A 21,370-nucleotide genomic window follows, 5' to 3' on the forward strand; every position below is an offset into this window, starting at 1 on the left:
ACTCATCAATTACCATGTGCAAATTAAAATGACTTCCAATATATACAAATATATTTTATTTTTAAAACCTCTTAACATAAGTTTTACATACAGTATATGAAATCCATAAACAATTTAGGTAAAAAACATAATTTACCAACTTTTTGTTCAAAAATTCTAATATTTAATAAATATTGTTAACTTTTAACTTTTTAGACTTTTCTTTAACTCTTAAAATAAAAAAAAATACTGACTTAGGTTTTTTTTTATATATTTTTAAATTGGATACGTTTTATAAAATTTATTCATAATTTTAATCTTTTTTAATTACTAAAAAAAGAGACTGTTTATTTTAAAATAAGTAATATATTATTATTTTCTTCACACAAAAAATAAATTTCTATATTCATATAAGATAATTACCATATCAACACAAAAAAATACAGAAAAGTTTCTTTTTTCGTTTTAAAAGAAATTAATTTGATAATTATACAAACTTAAGGAATTATAGTTATAAAATCAAATTTGTTGACCAATTTACCCCCCAAAATAATCAAAAAATTCTGTCATATTTTCAACGAAAAATGATAAATAAACTAAATTGAGACAAAAATTAAAGTATAAATATGTTAAAGTTAAAAAATAAATTTAAAAGGCTAAAATAATTATAAACAAAAATTTAAAAGATCAAATATAACATTTATCTAAAAAATTATATATAATTATCAACAGTGAAATGATCTGTTAAAATTACATCATGAATTCAAATCAGGACACAATTCCCAACATGTAACATGAAATTATTATGAGGAGGGGACCACGACCTCGTAAACTTAGGTTGGCATCAATTATTAATTTAATTAGATTTTAAATAAAGAAATAAAATAAAAAAGGATTTGTCTGTATTTCTATATTCCCCGCTGAACGTGGCTCTCATAACGGTAAATCAGAACCCCTTTCCCTCTCCTAATAATTAATTAATTAATGCAGCAACGGTCCGCAGAATCTCACACGTGGAGCCATCTCTACCTTTTATTCAACTACGCGACAACATAGGCGGTCCTGATCTCTTCCCACCGAATACACCCCCCTAAACCCTACTCCTCTGTTGCTGAGTTGTCTACCAATGGTTAGGCCACTACTCATTTTCTTCTCTTCCCTCAAACCGACTTTATTATACTTCCAATAATGCCCTTATTCCCTTTTCTTTTACTTCAATGTCCTAATCTTTTTAGATACTTTTCTATAATTGATTTTTTTAAATATAGTATTTAAAGAAATATTTTTTCTAATTTAATTAAATATATATTGAATTAAAATATGATTTTGTATTTAAATTATAATAAAATTCTCTAAAATTTGATATAATTACAACGTTCGTTCATTGTTCGAAAACTCAGCAATATCTCATTATATTTGACGAAATTATATAATTTTTTAGAGGGATGTCAAAGAATCTTCATATTATCCTTATTTTTTTAATTTTATTTTTTAAAAAATTGTAAAAAAAAGTTAACAATGTGAAATTTTTCTTCTTGCCCTTTTAGTTAATAGAAAAAATAAATACTTTCTAAATAATTAAATTATAATATGTAGTTCATAAGGGCACTATGGTCAGTTCATTATAAAATAAATAAAAATTTAACTAAAACTAATGAAATTGGGTAGTTATTGAACGAAAAAGTTAAAATCGAAGGTATTAGTAATTTTTCGAATAACAAATGTATCTGTAATTATGTTAAATTTCATGAGAAATCTTTGTAGTTTATATTTCGATTTATAAAAAGACAAATATTGTTTATTTTTTGAAAACTAAAATTTTTTATTGTATTCCATTTCTATATCAAATCTAAAACAAACAAATTATTAATAATAATTAAATTTGTCACTCCTCTACTATATATATACGCACACACATGAGAATAGCAATCGCCAAGCTTCAATTACTCCCACCGCTCTGCTTTTCTCTCAACACTACGCACAGTCAACTTCCCACACACAAAAGCTCCTACCTAGAGAACCACCAGAGCATTCCACAATGGCCAAGTCCTCCAGAGTAATGGCGCTTCTGATCTTCGCATTGGTGGCTGGATCCGCCTTTGCTCAGGCTCCGGCAGCCACGCCCAAGGCTGCTCCGGCAGCCGCCCCAGTGGCGGCGCCAACTACAGCGCCATCAGCTTCCGTGAAGCCGCCTGCCTCAGCTCCGTCCTCCGAGACGCCGACCTCTTCTCCTCCTGCTCCTCCTACCTCTCCCGCCGGTGCACCTGTTGGATCCACCGCTCTTCCTCCCTCCATCGCCGCCGCTCCCGGTGGTTCTGCTCCCGCTCCGAGTGCAGCTGCTGGCTTGAACAGACTGGCCGCCGCGGGATCTGCCGCCGTAGTGGTGTTCTCTGCTGCTTTGTTGCTCTAGATCTTCAGTAGCATCGGTGTTAATTTAATGTGTTACTGTTTGTTTTATTATTATTTTTTTCATTATTATTTTTGAGTTCGATTTCTTGTGATGTATTGATTTGATTTATCTACGGATTCTTTGATCTATGAGCTTTTGTCTGTCGTTTTAATTACATATTCTGTATGTTAATATACTAAAAATTAATTAAATATATTAATAATTCATCTCAAATAATTGTAGAGAGAAAAAAATATCGGCGTACAAATACAAATACTGAAAAATTAAATTGCAATTTTTTGAAAATATGTTCTTATGGCTGAATCTGAAAAAATTACATTTGTCTAATGTAATAAATATATCTTGTTTCTTTATTACAATAAATATATAACTATATATTGTTTTAAGCTCAGATCAATATATGAACTCTTTGATTTCAAAAATTCAGAACAAAACACAGCGGGTAAAAAAGCATCATTAATTTGAAATAGATTCTTTTTGCTGTTAACTTTTCAAATAAACTTAAGCGAAAATATCTAAAACATAACCATTAATTTTGTTTTTTATTGCAATAGTTTTAATAAAATAAATTAATTTTCTGAAATCTCACTGTCTTCAATATCCAATTATCAGCAATTTAAAACTCTTTACTCATATATTTTAATATTTCATTTACTTTCATGAGTGATTATTATTAATTAGTTAATCACTTCAATTTTAATTTTTCTTAATCTAAATTCATACAATATAAATAGCCAAGCAATAATAGTATTGCAACCTAAGATACTTTCCGATCTTTAGTAGTTCGACCCAATTAACAAGAACGAATCAGTTTTTAAATATATGATTGTGAGTTTAATCTGTTCTAAAGTATTAAATATATGATTCTGAGTTCGATTATTATTTTTTAAATATTTTATAAGCAATTGTAACTTCGAAATTATGTCTAGGTTCGGTTAGGAGGATTGAAGTCGAAGTGGTTTAACTTTCATGTAATAATTAAAAAGAAAAAAAGAAAAAGACAGAGGAAATGTAATTGAGGTAAGGAGGCGAGAGGTATGGAATCCAGCTGTGGAGTGTTTGGGGTTTCGGATTGTGGTGGAAATTGAAAAAGACGGAGGAGGGCATCAACATCACGTGGCCTAACAGCTGTGGAACCCTATCCTTCACCACACCCATGTGCTCTTTAGTATTTTTAATACTTATTTTAAAATCTAATAAATAAATTTATTTATTAATCAAAATATATGATATTAAAAAATAAGTAAATAAAATTTATATTTATTTTTAATTGACTTATTACTAATTTATTACAGGTCAATTAAATATTTTTAGAATCAAACTATCTTTATACATTTTTATCTGCTAGTGCATGTCAGGAGACAGGTTTTCACCATTATAAGGGTAGTTTGATTTGACCTACATTAAGTTAATAATAACTCAATCAGTGGTAAATAGGAACTTTTATGCAATTTATTTTGTAAATATCAGCTAATTCGATAAATTTTGACTAGTATGAGATCAATTTGTTATACGAAAACAAAAATTAAAGATATTTGATGTAATTTTTCAAGCCAAATGATGTTTACATGTAAGTACACCAAATCTCATTGAAGAATGTGTAATTATCCCTAAAATACATTGTTATTAAGCATTATTCTTCTTCGTTTTTTAAAAAAATATGCTCCTTTATACTATATAATATAGCAATAATAATATTTTATGATTAATTATTCTTTTTTGTTATTTGGATAACTGTACACACTCAAATATCTTACAATATATTTTTTAGAATCTATTTAAATGAATGATTTGATCATGAACAAAAAATATTTAAGTAAACAATTTCAAAGGACTATTGAAATTAATTTCTATGTTATTAAATATGGTTCAAAAAGAGATATTTGGGTTTTTAAAATTTAATTATTACAAAAATTATTCAAATAAGTCCAAAGAACACATTATTATGGATTTAAAGTACTCAACTGCAAACTCATTGATCCAAACACAATACCACAGTCTGTAAAAGATTTTAGATAAGTTTAGCAAGCACCCCTTTATTAAGCCAGTAGATCCCGTACTAGAGACTGCTTTTGTATATTATACTTATTATGTGATTAATATAAAAATTAAAAAGAATAATTCCTCATATAGCAAATGTAATAATTCTCACAATGTAACTAAGTTGACGACCAAGTTAATACTTTTTCCCAAAGTTAAAGTCATCTGATATATAGTAAATGTAATAATACTCAGATGATCTACAGTGACACTAATTTAAATTATTACTGGATCGTCATTATACATGTATAGCTAATTACTTCCGATGACTATTTTATGCACAATTTCATGACAGTAGTTCTTGAAAATTATGACTGTTAATATTATAAAATTTATTATTGTAACAAAATTAATTTTTCCTCAATATATATATATGTACATGTATAGTTAGAGACAATATTAAAATTGTCGCTTGATATTTCTTGTCGCTGATCTTTTCTTTAATTGTAGTGATCATGTTACAGATTTTGCTGCTGATACGACGTGATTTATATTATTTAATATTTTCACAAAAACATAAAAACCATAGAGTTGAATTAAATCCAAATATTTAAGAACATAAAATAAAATTACAGAAAAGGAAATTAAATAAACCATGAAATCAGAGATGAATTTGCACAAAGATGATGAAAATAGGAAGAAGTGAAGGGGCACTGCCTCTATCCTGGCTACACACAAACCCAACTCAATTTCCTTTCACCAGAAAAAACGCTACAACGGAAAAGGTGAAAAACGCAGCCACCGCCGGAGATAACGCCGCCGAGGAAGATGGCTGATTGAGTGTGCCCGCAGTCGGGGTCGTGACGCCGGTGGGAGAAGCCGGAGATGTGGTGGTGGAAGGAGAAGTGGTGGTGCCGGATGGTGAAGCCCCGGTACTGCCACCAGAACTTGCCGCCGCTGCGACAGTGATAGCGAGCTTCATCCCGCCGCTGCAGTGGCCGGGGACGCCGCAAATGAAGTAGTGGGAACCTGCGGACTTGAGGGTGATGGAGGTGGCGCCGCTGCTGTCGGAGGATAGGGAGTTGCCGGTGGTGCAGGTTTTGTAGTCATTTGCACTCACTTCGTCCACGGTGTGCCCGGGGGCGTAGTTGAATACTGCATATAATGGAATTATTATAATTTATTTATTATTTTTAATTAATAATTAATTAATGTATTATTTAATTTATCATGATGTTAATGTAATCATACATGTAATTACCATTTTAAATGAATAAATCAAAAGAATAATTTCTGCTGAAAAATAAATTAAGTATTCTGATAAATAATTTACTATTATTGTTATTATATTTATTATAATTTTGGTAAGTCTATTTAAAGGCAATAAATTTATTATATTTTCCTGAATTTTTTATTTTGCTTTTATTTGAAAAAGTAATGTGTCATCATTTTTATGATATTATATTATGATTCCAATCTTTAATTTTGGCCCCACTTCCCTTTTAGTTACTAATTAATTTCAAAAAGTTATTCCCAACAATGATCTTTCTCTTAATTTTAGATTAATTAAATTTTTATGTGGATATACAGAATTTGTTTAAAATGAAGCAATTTATCCATTTGTTTAAAAAAATAAATTGTTATTTGTTTATTTACAGTATCATAAGGATATTATTTGCATTTTTCCCCGTACTTAATTACTGAACAAAATTAGAAAATTATATTATTATCTTAACCACCTCTACAAATTAACTAAATTGTTGGGAAAATTCTTATTCAAACTAAGCTAATTTTTTTCTGAACTGTACATCAATTATACAATAAATATATTATATTTGACATATAATTATATGACTGAACTTAATTCGAATTAGAATTTTTTCCATTTATTTTGTTAGTAGAGAAACACACACAAACACACACTAGCTAGCCTTACCCAGGGTGTCACCAACAGCAAAAGTCTTGTCAGTAGCCCAGCTACCGTAGTCGCCGCCCATCGCCCAGCCAGATGAATCCCCCACCGTGTACACCGCAGCCGGAACTGCCGGAATCCCACAACAGATCACCGCCAAAACCACCATGATTGCAATTCTACCACTCAAAGCCATTGTATATATATATGTACCGTTTTCCTTTTCTCTTCTTCTTGGGGGGTTGGGGGGGGGGGGGGTCGAGTTTGTTTGAGATGATATTGAAAGTGCATGCAATGTTTTCCTATATATATAGTTGAAGGAGATGAGAGAGAGAGAGAGAGAGAGAGAGAGAGAGAGAGAGAGAGAGAATGGAGTAGGTCACTAGAGAACTTTATTTGATAATTGCATGGTTGTAAAGGGGGTTGTGAAAGGAGTATTTAATTTTCTATTTAATTTCTCTTTGTATTTTATTAAATTATTTTATAAATTTAATCATTAAGTAATTATATTATTTTTTTAAAATAAAATTTGTGTAAATAATGTGTATTTAATAAAATTGAAAACAATAATATTTGGCCCCAAAAAAAGACATATGACAAACGTACTATATTTTATTTCGTCATATCAACTAGTGCATAAGTATGACGTCTTATGAGTCAATTCCTCAAAAATGGATATTATATTAAATTCAAAACTCGATCAATGGAGACAAACATTTTATATTAATTAGTAATGTTACATAAATTGTCATTTTAATCAAAGAATTAATCTTGAAACTAAAAAATATTATATTCCAAAAACAAAACTTTTATTTTCTAATAGTATGAGAAAAAATAAGTATATGTAAGTACATTATTTTCAATTAGAGTATTAATGAAAAAGAAAGTGGAAAAGCATTGAAAGAAGAGTGAAATTAAGATGAGTGATACAAATGAAATGATGACTTAAGTTACACTCATCCCAAAAGTAGAGGGGGGAAAGTGGGACTCCATTTTCTTTGGAGTGGTTGAAATATCCTTATAATATAATATACATACAAAGTCTTTGTTCCTAATTATGACCAAATTGTTCCTCAAAATTACATAACTGCATATGCCTTTCATTAAATGTATTCCTCGTCTCCATTAGGAATTGCATGCAATGGTACTTGAGGTACAATCCAACGGTTTAAATTTCAAGATTTTTTTATTATTTTTAAATGTATTGTTAAATTCAAATATTGTGTATATGCGTGCGTGAAATAAAATACACACACGTATATATGCCATAATAATCTTCTAGAATGATGAGGTTTCACCACAAAGATAGAAAGCTCTTTCTTCGAGGCGCATGCATTTTGTGCGCGTATTGTTCATTATGGCAGGAGTTGTATGATTTGTTCAGAAAATATACCGTAAAAAAGAGAAGAGTCTACAACTTATAATCCGTACAAATTTCTTGCAGCTCTGTTCAATATCAAACTCAAATAAATAAAAAAAATAATTAAAAAAAATGTAGATTATATATACTTTGAAATTTATAAATCTTACAAATTTTTCGTCTACTGATAATTCAACATGAGACTCATATTACATATAAAAGGGAAAAAAACAATTAAAGAAGCAAGTAGATTAGATATATGGAAAGGAACAATATTATAAGTAGGAATAATACTTTTTAGTTTCTCTAATAAAAAATATATATATATACATTAATATTTATTTACTATTATATATTTATTTTTAGGATTGTGGGGGCAGGTAGAGAAGAAGTTGGGGGTAACATGAGATGAGAGCATAATATTTGAGTAGGTAAAAAAGGGTTTTCTTTTGTTTCCAAAAAAGCCTTCTCCAACACCATTATTACATACACATCATCTTTTCATCACCTTTTGAACCCAACTCAAACACATAAATTCTTGGGGTACTATGGTTTAATTCAGGAATATTTTCACTTTTGGTCCTTAGATTAGTTATTAAATTATTTTTAATACTTTATATTTCAATTTTATTAATTTAGCCCCTCAATTTTCTGAAAATAATCAAAATTAGGCCTGACTATTAGTTAATTAAAAAGGTTCCTTCATTTGTTTAGACAGCCAACTAACGAAAAGGACAAATTTTGAGAATCAAAATCAATGAGATCGAAATATAGGGTACTAAAAGTGATTTAATAATTAACTTAAGGGTGCAAGAGCGAAATTATCCTTTTCAATTCAAAAACTCCAATGTTTCTATATATTCCGTTATCATGTCATGATCTATATAATTAATATATAGTCTTTTCTGTTTTGTTTTGGATTTTTTTTAACATTACATTTAAATTCATCGACATTTAATTTATATTTTCTTTTCTTATCCCAATTTTTGTTTGGGGGTAGAGTAAATTTAGAATTTCGAAATATTTTACTACTATTTTAGTATAAATAGTTGATGAATGATGTCCGATTATAATTCACAAAATCTATATTTATCAACAAGAAATGATCTAGAGCGATGACTAGATCTTGTAGTCGCGTCTCCGTCCTATCTTTTTATAGTATCAAATTTTGTAGATGAATTAAATGGAATTAATTCGAAATTTTTAATTAGACTTTATGAAATTTTTATATATAGTGAATAAATCAAATTGAAGTATCTGTATCATCGTTTCTAACACATTTTGGCTTAAATTAAAAAATTATTCATTTGCACCCACTCAAATTACATAACGAATATATCACACTTGTCACGTAATTTATTATTATTTTTTAATTATATACTAATTATATTATAAATATATTACACGTAGTATATAATTTATTTAAGTCTATTCAAACTCAATCCAGATTAAAAATTTTCAAAATCTATGGGACAGCCAAACGCCATGCACCCACCCACACCAAATCCCAACAAGACGCCCACCTAACCAATCAACCCAGAAATGAGAAAGGTAGGGTAGTGGCCCCGCCGCATGCTAACCTCAAGGGTTGAGATCAGATGGGAATCCCAAGCTTTATTATGTTGATGATCAGGTGGGTGGGCCCAGGGAGTTGGTGATGGTTCAACTTTTGGAGTGGTTAGGGCCCATAAAACTACGTCACTTTAGTCTAATAATTAAAGTCGCATAAATAAATTTAGTCATGAATTCGTGTCTCACCAAATATATAAATATTTCTATAATGATAATAAGTCTGTAGACACAATACAGAGATTTACATATTTATATATTTAAATTAACTTTGTATTTGATGTAAATCTATATATTCCCCTTTAATTTTAGTTGATTATTACTAACATTTATTGATAATGATTAAAGGACAATTGTTAATTATTGATGAATTATGATATTCTCAAGTTGATAGAATTAATAATAATATTAACAATAATAGTAATAATGAAATCTTACTTTTTTATTTTTTTTTGGTATTATTATTGAACAACTATTCCTCCTTTTTGTACGTTGTTCTTTACACTTTTAGAATGTCTAATAAAAAAACTCAATTTTCAAATATTGTAATAATTATATATATATAGTTGTATGAAACTTAATTATTGTGTATTTATTAATTAAAAATATAGTAAATATTGTAAATACAATTAGCGAAATAATATATAATTATAATAAAAATTATCGACTTAATAAAGTATAGCCATAACATTATACATATGAACATGAATCCACCTCTTCTCGTGTTTCAAAAGAGGCCGAATGATAAGTTTGAAACTATGGATTCAAATTCCGCTCAACATATAAGTATTTATCTCATTTAATGTGAATTTATTATAATTGATATTCTATTTTTCTTTTGCTGTTCATAGCTATAATTTACAGTTTTAATTTGAATTTGTCGACGTTTTCTTTTCTTCCTAGAGATGTATATGCACTTTAGTGAAAAAAACGGTCATAACATATTTATTATATTCTCCTTGAATATGAAAAAGGAAAAAAAATTAAAAAAAAAATAACTAGCAATAAATGTCATATCAATATATATATATATATAGGGGGGGGGGGGAGGCATAATGGAAAGGGTAGTGAAAAGATTTGAGTGGGATTGACTATTGTGATAATATATCTTCTAACATCATCAAATATCAATAGCTTGTGAACCAAGAAATATTGTTTGTTGTTTTTCAACAGTTGCATGATCAAGATTTTGAAAACTATAATGATTTTTTAGTTGCAAGACTATGACATTGCATCTAACAATCCTAGGAAAAAGGGAAAAAAAATCCCTTATTTTAAGTAAAATTTTATTTTTCATCCTATAACAAGATATAATACGTTTATTCCTATATTATTATTAATTATAGACAACCTTGTAATTTAAACTCCTTTCGACCAGAATGTCATGTCGAAAATAGACATGGTAGAGATTATAGTACTACATTTATAAAGATGCAGGACTAAATGTATCGTATTCTCATAGTTTAGGTCCAAAAATATAATTTCACCTTTGTTTTCTCTTCACGCTGTGGTTTCCTAATTGGACTGTGGAACGCTCGGAAAGTCAATCCGTATAGATCGATTTGGCTCATTGGTTCCTTAATAAGAGAATCAATTTTGAAATAATTGATGTTAATAAGAAGAAAAAGATTATCGATGTTTGTAGTTGAGATTTTATAATTGATTATATAAATATAAATTATAGATAAATTTTAAAATTAATCTCACTCTTAGGATTAACGAAGAATCTAAAATAAAATATTCAATGAGCATAATAGTTAAGTGAATAAAAATATAATTACAGTATGATTTTTTTTTGGTAAATTTAAGTTTCATTTATAAAATAAGATCGTACAGTACAACAGTGCTCAACTGGTAGTTTCTTCCTCGACAGGCCAAGGGATACGCCATAATCTATGTAACGCACATGAACTAACAAAACGAGATAAATTAACACTGATAATCTTCTGTCTAATATCTTCCACAATAATGGTAGCTATGATATTTGGTGGTCATTCCGTATGCTCAAAGCGTCTCAAATTTCGTTATCTCCAAATGTGGTAAATGCAAGCCGTCAGAGTGCACGATAAACCAAGTTAAAGATATGTTTACCTCTGTATGATTAAAAGCTACAAACATCACATGTTTTCATGGAATAATAATTACCAACCAAACATCATAAAAATTACTGAAAAAGGAACCAAACAATTCTATATTCTTCACAAGCCTTGATGGACATATTATTTGGATAAAAATATAATACATTCAATAAAATTTCAGAAAATTCCCCAGACAACATCCACAGGATCTTAAGACACTGATGCAAGAAAATTTCCTCCTAAATGTTTCCTGACCTACACTCCAAATCTTTTCTTGCAAATAAACGTGCATCTTATCAGTACTTGATATGTACATACCACGTGTGTAAAATCTTCATTATTTGTATATTTAAGAAAAAACTTTATACACTGAATACGATCCTAAATCGTAGTATTGGAGAAAATAAATCATATTAATGAAAATAACACACTTCTGAGAAGCAATCCACAGTAGAGAGACGGCAGGTGATGAACAGGGCTGCCTCTGCAGCACTTCTCTCAAGCCAGAGTCTTGCCTCTGCAGGTTCTAACATTCTCGGCCTTGAACAAATTCTAAGCCATTGCTGCTTCGTCTGATCAAGAACAACGATGAAAGCAATTTAGAAACCACGATAATTCTTTTGAATGATAAAAAAAGAACGTCATGGGAAATCCACTTCCTTGTACTATTCACTTTCTTGCATCTCGATATCAAAGATCGTATTTTTCATAGATTTTAGCAGGACAAGATCGTTTCAATAACCGGATGACCACAAGCAGAAAGCTCAAGGTTAATTATATTTCAGCTGCAGATACAAACTGGAAGAACATTGACATGTACTCAAAACAAGCAGGGGAGTTGGGAGAACTCACTGTGCTCAATTGATCAAACTGCAGCTCATCACATTCCCTCATATTTTCGACAAAATTCAATTCACTTCAGCCCTCTCTGATTGAATTGCGGACTTTGTCTCCTGCCTCAAAAATGTTCTACTTTCTCGCTCTCCCCATAAACTCCTACAAGTCAAGACCAGCTCAGAAGTTTTTCGCATCACCTTCATCTCATTCACTCCATTACTACAGAAGATAATTCAGAACAATACAAGAACCAAAACAAGATCGACTATTACCTTTCTGGGCTATTCTGTTGACCCGTACTCATGGGGATTTGACAACTCGAGCAATTCAACAAAAAGCTGCGGAATTAGCCTACTTCTTGAGCGTACCAGTTGAAGTCTTTTGAGAAAAGAAAAGGATTGGGCTGAAGAACGGAAAAAAATGCAAGCATCCTGTTTTTCCTATAACTTAACTCAAGTTTCGTGAGAACGATTCTTTTCAAACCAAAGCCAACGTGTATTGATTAACCATAAAGAAAAACTTTTTTTGTGGTTTTTTATGCACATCCAAATCAATGTAACTCAATTGAAACAATTAACAAATTGAACTACTAGATTCAATTCATGTCATACATCAAATGATTTCGAAAGAAAGAAATTTCTCTTCAAGCGGCAGGTGCTGCCAACAAAGCCATACCCGGCGGATCGTCTAGGATTATCCTGAAATATGACTTCAGCGGAAACAACATTTGCACCGTCGGCATTAAAGAAATCCATAAGGTCTTTCGCCCTCGCCTGATACGACAAATTCGCGACAAACAAATTGCGTACTGGCAGTGGCTTGGGCTGCAGCAAAGATGAAGGTTTCTTCTTCTTCGGCTTAGCACAGTTAAGCTTCAAAACTATACCCTTAAATTCCTACTTGTTTAGATAGAAAAGACGCATGATTCCTATACTGGAAACAATAATATGCAGGCATTCATCAGTAAATGTACGTGTAGAAAATCTTTGAAACTTGAAACGCTTAAATTACAGATTCAAGATTGTTAAGAGCAGCAAGAGCTTTTTCACGTGAGCCCATTGTCACAAAAGCAAGACCCCTGTTTTCGGTTTAGTGTACATTGAAAACTGAACCCACAAAGAAAATAAGAAAACCAATATCAGAACGTGAACCCAAAAGAAGAATTCCAACAGAGGCTGAAATCCACCTTAATATCAACAACAGTACGATAATTCTCAAACAGGGGTCGGATCTCATCCACAGTGCATGTCAAAGGAACATTCTGGACAAGCAACCTCGTTCTTCTTCTTCTACGACATTCCCGTCGAGGGATTCTGATTGAATGGTGGGCTGGGCTGGGCTGGGCTGGGGCTGGGCTTGGGCTGGGGCTTGAGCAAGGAACAGCTGAAGATTGGACCTCCGGGGCTTAGTGGTGAGAGAAGGATGACAAGGGTTGGGAGGCAGCGGAGGCGGCGGAAGGAATTGGTGGTTGATACGGCTGAGCCTTCGACAGCCCAAGAAGTTCGGGCCCAAGAGAAAGCTGCAGAAACCAGCCCGGTACAGAAAGCTGAAGTAGAAGACGAGCAATGTGAATTAACAGTTTCAGACATTTCCTTCCTTTTCCCATCGATCTCATCAAACTAATCCCGAGCTATGCTTTGTTCGATCACCTCCAAAATCCGCTATTTCCGCTTACACCACTCTATTCTTCTTTCACACCTTCACACACTTCTCTTTTACCACACCTCCCCTGGCAAAAGCTCTCCCTTTGCTCCCAAACCCACGTCGCAATCCGTTCAAAAACCCCCCCAGTCTGATCTTTTCACGAGTTCGGCTGCAACCCGCTTCAATTGTTCCTACTTTGAACCCGATACAGTTCTTGAAACCCTCAACTGTTATGCGAATGACTGGAAGGTTGCGTTAGAGTTCTTCAACTGGGTCGAAACCCATTGCGAGTTTCAACACACCACTCAGACATTTAACCGGATTGTTGACATTCTTGGTAAGTTTTTTGAGTTTGATACTGCCTGGAATCTGATAGAAAGAATGACAAAACACCCATCTTCTGTGCCTGATCATACAACGTTCCGGGTGTTATTTAAGCGTTATGTCTCTGCTCACCTCGTTAAGGAAGCAATTGACGCGTTCTGTAAATTGGACGAGTATAATTTGAGGGATGAAACTTCGTTCTCGAATTTGATTGACGCTTTGTGCGAGTACAAACATGTGATAGAAGCTGAAGAACTGTGCTTCAAGAAAAATAGGGATTATAAGTATGATAACAAACTGTCTGGGCTTAATGTTGAAACGACAAAGATTTATAATATGATTCTGCGTGGTTGGTTCAAAATGAAGTGGTGGAGGAAGTGTAGAGAGTTTTGGGAAGAGATGGATAAGAGGGGTGTGAGGAAAGATTTGTATTCATACTCGATATATATGGACATTCAGTGCAAGTGTGGGAAGCCATGGAAGGCGGTAAGCTTGTACAAGCAGATGAGGAAGAAGGGTATTGAGTTGGATGTAGTGGCATACAACACTGTAATTCGTGCTATCGGGGTTTCTGAGGGGGTTGATATGGCCGTGAGGCTTTACAAAGAGATGATTGAATTGAGCTGCCAGCCAAATGTTGTAACTTTTAACACAATTCTAAAGCTGTTGTGTGAGAATGGGAGGTATAGAGAGGCACATAAAGTTCTCAATCTGATGACTAAGAAGGGTTGTCAGCCTGATATAGTTACATACCACTGCTTCTTCACATGCCTTGAAAAGCCCCGTGAGATTCTTAAGTTGTTTGATAGGATGATTGAAAGTGGTGTGCGACCGAGGATGGACACATATGTTATGCTCATGAGGAAGTTTGGAAGATGGGGTTTCCTCCGGCCAGTTTTTCTTGTTTGGAAGAAGATGGAGGAGCATGGACTGAGCCCAGATGAGTTTGCATATAATGCTTTGATTGATGTTCTGCTGCAGAAAGGTTTGGTCGATATGGCACGAAAGTATGATGAAGAGATGTTATTGAAAGGGCTTTCAGCTAAACCAAGAGCTGAATTGCAGACCACAATGGATACTGAAGGATCCAACTAGCATCATTTTTCACAGAAATTATAACATAATCCCTTGGACCCTCCATACATATTGAGAGCCTTATTTCAAGAATCAGTATCAGGTTGAGATGAGAAAATATATTCAATGCTGCATAACAACTATTCTCCATTGGTTCACTACTAATGCTTCGACTTTTCAGGTCTAATGATAGAGGTCCATTTCAAGAACCAATTGAGATCAGAGAAATACATGTAGTATGATAATAATTTTGCATGATAAGAAAAGAACAGTCGTGGCTACTCATACGATAGCCGTTTCCTCATACTATTCACTTTCTTGCATCTAGATATCAAAGATCATATCTTTTATAGGTTTTAGCAGGACAAGATCGCCTCAATAACTGGATGGCCAAAAAAATATATAAACAGATATCAAGTCGTAGAAAAAGAGTAAAGCTGAAGTTAAATTCTATTTCAGCTGCAGATACAAACTGGACTAACACTGGCATGTATTCACAACGGGCACAGATATGGGAAAACTCACTGAGCTCAAGTGATTAAACAGCAGCTGATCACATTCTCTCATGTTTTTGCCCAACAGAATTCAATTCACTTCAGCACTCTCTGATTGAATAGCGGACTTCGTCTCCTGTCTCAAAAATCTTCTACTGCGTGCAACACGAATTGCTCTCCCCATAAACTCCTGCAGGTCAAGAACAGCTCAGAAGTTTTTTCACACCACCTTGTTCTCATTCACTCCTACAGACTATAATTCGAAACAATTCAAGAACCCCAACAAGCCAAATCGACTATTACCTTTCCTTGAAAAATGGCAAGTGCTGCCTCCGCCTCTGCCTTAGTATTGAAGGAAACAAAGCCATACCCTGCGGATCGTCTAGGATTATCCTGAAATATGACTTCAGCGGAAACAACATTCGCATTATCGGCATTAAAGAAATTCTTAAGGTCATTGGCCCCCGCCTGAAACGGCAAATTAGCAACAAACAAATTGTGTACTGGCAGTGGCTTGGGCTGCGGCAAAGATGAAGGTTTCTTCTTCTTTGGCTTAGCCCAGTTAAGCTTCAGAACTCTACCCTCAAATTCCTATTTGTTGGGATAGAAAAGACACGTAATTACTACATGGAAACAATAATAGAGCATCTAAATGCAAGCATTCATCAATAAATGTATGTTCAGAAAATCTTTGAAACTTGAAACTCTTACAGTGGATTCAAGATTGTTTAAAGCGGCAAGAGCTTCTTCATGTGAGCCCATCGTCACAAAAGCAAGACCCCTGTTTTTAGTTTTATTATACATCGAAAACTAAACCAGCAAGAAAACCAAAGTCAGAACATGAACCCAAAACCCATAAAAGAAGAATTCGGTAGGAATTAACAGCAGGCGAAACCCACCTCAATATCAACAACAGTACCATAATTCGCGAACAGGGGTCGAATATCATCCACAGTGCATGTCCATGGAACATTCTGGACAAGCAACCTCGTCTTAGAAACTTCTTCTTCTTCTTCTACGACATTCTCGATGGCGGTCTCTGATTTAATGGTGGGCTGGGCTTGGACTTGGACTTGAGCAAGGAACAGCTGAAGATTGGACCTCCGGTGCTTGGTGGTGAGAGAAAGGAGACAAGGGTTGGGCGGCGGCGACGGAAGGAATAGGTGGTTGTGGGAGAATTGAGCGGCGGCGGGAGGCAAATATACAAGACGAAAGGCGGCCATTGTAGGAGGTGCGGATGCCGAATGGATTACAAGCGTAGGATTTTGATTGCTTCTGCTGAGAATTAAGATTAACGGAAAATGAACTGAGCCCACTGCTGAAAACTGCTCTAAGAGGAAGCAGTGAGAGAGAAGGATAAGGAGCAATGCAGAGCAGAGAGACAAAAATATCTATTTTTCCATTTTTCTTACTATTAATACTCTATTTTAGCTAACCATCAAAGTTATATAATACCTAAAAAAACTAATTATTTTCTACAGTATTATTTCCAAATTTAAAATTAATTACATTGCATCACGACCATATAGGTTGCATTTTGCGTATAAGTGTGTGTAAATTACAAATAACTTTTAAAAGTTTGATATAATTATAAATACGTCTAATTATTTAAATATTTATGATCCTACAAAAATCCAATTTCAATGCAAAATTAACGATACATTATTTGAAAAATTATTCATATTCCTCATTTAAACGAACATCCGATAAGCCCAATCCATTAATTTATATTAGACTTCAAATTTATTTTTCATGAATTAAGTGGGCAATTTTTTTTAACAAACTTTAGAATTTTTTTATTCCTCCCGTCCGATATTTTTATATTTTTATTTTTAAAAATTACATAATAAAGTTAATAATTCCAAAACTATACTCAAAATATTATATAATTTTATTAAATATTAAAAGTATTAGTAAATGTTCAAATATGGAGGAAACATTCACGTCTCAAACTAGTTTTAGAAGAATTCGTTGTAATTTATTTTACAAAAAACACACTTAACTGTAGCATAATTTTGAATATTTAATTGGTTGAATTTTGTCACATTTGATCAAAACATTCCAGAGCATTAATTCTCACCAACAAAAGTATTCACTCTCAACTTAATCTGATCAAGATAAGATGCATCTCACAAATACAATTTTCTGATTATAATACAGGTGATGATTTTTATTCCTAGACCTCATTGACAATTTTTGTAAGCAACCAACATGCAATGGTACTAAGTACAAATTCCCCTTGAGTACTTCTCCGACCCAAAATCTAATGTCGGCCGTCAACTGCAATGCTTTTCCGGAACAATGCAAGGACAAAATAACTATCGCTACAGTAAGACGTTCAGAAATTCTCACATAATTAGCATTTAGGACACTCTCCTACATACACCAGGTTTTGAGTTGACATGTAAGAGATACTCCCATGCAATTAAAACCCAGGTTTCGACAGACCGAAATCTCAAGGGCCGTGTATCGTATCGTCAAGGAAAGAATCGGGGTGAAATCATGTTAAGATCATGATTTCAATTGTTTCTTCCTAACAACAGTTACAGAAAATTCAACAACATATCTTTGTTCTACTTCTTGCGCATTCTTGATTCAGGTGAGCTGGATTGCAGTGGTGAAAGAGGCTGTCTTTGCGGATCCAGATTACCAAAGTCGATTTTCTTCTCCACTGGGTTGTTCAGCTTAGGGCTTGATTTTCGCTTTCCCTGTAAGGGATAAGAGGAATTAGTATGCCAAGTTCATGAATACATGTGGGAAAATACGAGTAGGAAAGAAACATAAACAAAACCACAGAAAGAATAGATGTGCTCCTCACAATGCTAACCTTTCCAGAAGCTCCACCAGAGCCACTAATATGCTTTTCCCTGTGGCATAGCCTTATCAACCTTTTATTCTCCTCGTTTAGGATGTTGTTTTCTTCAAACAGAACATTCACCTGAAAGTATAATACGTTTGGTACTTGCAGGATAACTTGAGAATTTATGATTAACGTAATTCATCTATTTGCTACTTCACATACCTCCTCCTCAGCTCTACGAAGGTTAATTGTTAGATGATCCTTGTCTTTTTCTAGGTTTTTTGCCTCTGCTGCCAGTGCTACAACCTTCTGGGTTAAAGGCTTCAAGCTAGGATAAAATGAGAACTTAAGTTGAAGATTCGACATAAGTAGCAAAAACAATATATCGGAATCTGAAGTAGTAAAATAAATTTCATAGCATTTCTTGACTGAAATGAATTGTAATATAATCCTCACCTAGTCCACATCTTGAGTAATTTTTGGCATTCTTTAATTCCACTATGTGCCTCCAAAAAGCTATTTGCGGTTGATGTAGTCTCATCCTTGCCAAACATAGCAGTCAGCAGTGCATCTAGTAAAATTTGTTCCTCATGCAGGTCATCCGTAGACACCTCATCCTTCAGCAATCATATCAGAATAGTGGTCAGTTGCAACACATGAAAGGTCGAGCAAACCAATATGTAGAGCATGTTACCAAAATTAAAATAAGAAAATCAATCTCATAATGCTCTGTAACATCAGGGAAGACATGAAACCTGAAAGCATAAAGAACTATCATTCACAACTACAACAATAGAAAAAGAAAACTTTCTTGGTAAGCTCATCAGAAGGTTTCAGTTACTAGACGTGTCTTCACATTCCAGTATGTTGAAAGAACTAATAAATCAAGTTGCTGCCAACACTAATCACAGATACAAACAGAAATTTGTAAAATATTATCAGTTTTTGATCTCCAAACAAGTCCATTTTGGAAGCTCAACAGCAGCTGTAAGAGAACTTCTATAAAAATGGTGTGGCACAATCTGGTATGGCTCTCCATTACCACGACATTGCTCTAGCCAGGCAACTGCGTTGAGCAAACTTTAAGGATCTTCACTGAGAGTAACTTAGAATAATTTTGAGCAAACGCCGAGACACAAAGCAATTTAGAAATGGAAGTAACATTATAAATTGTTCTTTAAATTGCTCAACCTGGCGGTTTATAAGACAATTGAAAGTATACATGTTTTCATGCGAGAAATAAAATATTATGAAGGATATGTATAATAAGTGGGAAGTTACACATACAAGCACTTCCAGTGGGTGCTACTATATACTGCAGAACCAACGGAAGTTCAACAGAAATAACTAGGTACTCCAGCCAATTGATCTCTCCATAAACAAATGGCACGGGATATGTTTAAAGGTCTATTAAGGGTTTCCTTTCAAAACTGCCTTGGAAGTAAAAGTTCAATGCAACTTCGGCTATAAATTGAGATTAAAATAAGAAATAAATTCAAGAAAATATTTATACATTGCATAAGGCATAACTGGCACACTGTAAAAATTGGCAGAAAGAAAGAAGCCCAAAATATCTCAGGTTGTAAAGTCTAAACTGGCGATTGAAGGAGTTGAAGGGGCTAAAATAACCGAGTGTTCTTACAGGTCATTTAATGTCAAAGGCACATGCATGTAAGAGTTTATGATACGGAGATGCTTCCATCAGGCAAACAGTACAAAGAAAAACGACTATCAAATTTCACTTTACATTCGAAGAGACATGTAGATCCACATGCATGATCCGAGTAACCTAAGGAGCCAGACAATTAACCAAACATAACTCCAGAAAATATAGTCTTACTAAGTTTCCTCAAGTATCTTTATCTTTTATTATAAACTAAATATCCAATACCAGCGCAAAATCAAGTGTCAATAACCCAACATCTAAGATTCAAGAAATTTGAAAACAACGAGAGCAAGAAATCAAATTTACCAACTGCTGCTCCGATCGAAACTTATAGAAATTCAACTCTTCCTCCAATTTCTTCTTCTCCTCCTCCAAATCAAAGTTCTGCATCTCAGCTTCCTTAGCCCTCTCGTCGGCCTCGTTCGCAAAATCCATTAAAGCCTCGCGATCGTGGTCGTAAAGCGAGCACTCCCTCTCCCACTTGTTGCAAGCCGCCAACAAATTAGAGCACTCCACAGCCAGTTTCTGGTTTTCCTCCACGAACTTCTTCAAAGCCACTGCATTCATACTCGCTTCAGCCTGAACCAAAAATAGAAACACTTATTTCAGACTAAACACAACAACGGTCCTCAATTGCCAAAACAACGCCAAATACAGGGATACAAGTGAAAACAACCCTAGATCGCTCGATGATCTCATCTTTTTCTTTCAGCTTGGATTGGAGACAAAGGTATTGGTGGCGGAGTTGCATATGCGATGCTTCGACGGCGCGAAGTTTATGAAGAATAGTGCCGGATGACACCGGCAGGCCCACGCTGTCATCAATCGATTCCCGGATGTAATCTTCCGTTTCTTGAGGCAGTTCCATTCCAAGTTCTCGGAGAAATCAGCAACAAAAACTACTAATTCCTCGGATTCTCGTTAGGGATTTGGATCTTCAGATACAGAAGGGAGAGAAGTGGGGTGGTGGTGTTGGCCTGCGTTTGCAGTCTGAAGATGAGAATTCGAAATGAGAGGGTTAGCGCCTAGCCGTTTGAGAAACCTCTGTTCGGGTAATATTCCCCTCCTTCGCGGAGTACTGTCAGGACTAGAATTTGAAATATTTTCATTTAATTTATTTTGGTGGTATAGGAAAACTAGTAAAATTGCATTTTGCACCCTGAAATCCATCCATTTTGGCACTTTCACCCCATTAAATAAAAATTCACACTTTACACCACAAAACTACTAACTAATTGCCAAT

The 21,370-nt window shown here is 33.6% G+C and overlaps 5 protein-coding genes and 1 pseudogene across 6 annotated transcripts; 2 read left to right on the forward strand and 4 right to left on the reverse strand.

The window, feature by feature from the left end:
- The first annotated feature begins 1,896 nt into the window (after window positions 1-1,896).
- Window positions 1,897-2,517, forward strand: LOC105158978 (uncharacterized). Its single transcript, XM_088878410.1, has one exon. The coding sequence runs from the start codon at window positions 2,018-2,020 to the stop codon at window positions 2,387-2,389; it is 372 nt and encodes a 123-aa protein (XP_088734536.1). The 5' UTR covers window positions 1,897-2,017; the 3' UTR covers window positions 2,390-2,517.
- A 2,429-nt stretch (window positions 2,518-4,946) lies between these two features.
- Window positions 4,947-6,538, reverse strand: LOC105158979 (blue copper protein). Its single transcript, XM_011075910.3, has 2 exons — window positions 6,306-6,538; window positions 4,947-5,524 (listed from the first exon to the last, which is right to left on the reverse strand). Exons 1-2 carry the CDS (start codon window positions 6,475-6,477, stop codon window positions 5,115-5,117), a joined length of 582 nt encoding a protein of 193 aa, XP_011074212.1. The 5' UTR covers window positions 6,478-6,538; the 3' UTR covers window positions 4,947-5,114.
- A 6,137-nt stretch (window positions 6,539-12,675) lies between these two features.
- On the reverse strand, window positions 12,676-13,714 carry LOC105159032 (RNA-binding protein CP33, chloroplastic-like; annotated as a pseudogene). Its single transcript, XR_016064384.1, has 4 exons — window positions 13,609-13,714; window positions 13,312-13,529; window positions 13,137-13,231; window positions 12,676-13,024 (listed from the first exon to the last, which is right to left on the reverse strand). The product of XR_016064384.1 is annotated as an RNA-binding protein CP33, chloroplastic-like (transcript).
- On the forward strand, window positions 12,897-15,496 carry LOC105158980 (pentatricopeptide repeat-containing protein At1g80550, mitochondrial). The gene has a single exon (XM_011075912.3). The coding sequence runs from the start codon at window positions 13,758-13,760 to the stop codon at window positions 15,186-15,188; it is 1,431 nt and encodes a 476-aa protein (XP_011074214.1). The 5' UTR covers window positions 12,897-13,757; the 3' UTR covers window positions 15,189-15,496.
- Window positions 15,497-15,550: 54 nt separating this feature from the next.
- On the reverse strand, window positions 15,551-17,074 carry LOC105158981 (28 kDa ribonucleoprotein, chloroplastic). The gene is made up of 4 exons (XM_011075913.3): window positions 16,561-17,074; window positions 16,373-16,471; window positions 15,965-16,252; window positions 15,551-15,851 (listed from the first exon to the last, which is right to left on the reverse strand). The coding sequence occupies exons 1-4, from the start codon at window positions 16,882-16,884 to the stop codon at window positions 15,753-15,755; spliced, it is 810 nt and encodes a 269-aa protein (XP_011074215.1). The 5' UTR covers window positions 16,885-17,074; the 3' UTR covers window positions 15,551-15,752.
- A 924-nt stretch (window positions 17,075-17,998) lies between these two features.
- LOC105158982 (uncharacterized) lies at window positions 17,999-21,202 on the reverse strand. The gene is made up of 6 exons (XM_011075914.3): window positions 20,804-21,202; window positions 20,434-20,706; window positions 18,918-19,078; window positions 18,684-18,789; window positions 18,489-18,599; window positions 17,999-18,369 (listed from the first exon to the last, which is right to left on the reverse strand). Exons 1-6 carry the CDS (start codon window positions 20,993-20,995, stop codon window positions 18,235-18,237), a joined length of 978 nt encoding a protein of 325 aa, XP_011074216.1. The 5' UTR covers window positions 20,996-21,202; the 3' UTR covers window positions 17,999-18,234.
- Window positions 21,203-21,370: the final 168 nt, after the last annotated feature.

The sequence above is a fragment of the Sesamum indicum genome, linkage group LG3, assembly GCF_026168435.1.
Source record: "Sesamum indicum cultivar Baizhima isolate 11 linkage group LG3, ASM2616843v1, whole genome shotgun sequence".
Taxonomy (NCBI): domain Eukaryota; kingdom Viridiplantae; phylum Streptophyta; class Magnoliopsida; order Lamiales; family Pedaliaceae; genus Sesamum; species Sesamum indicum.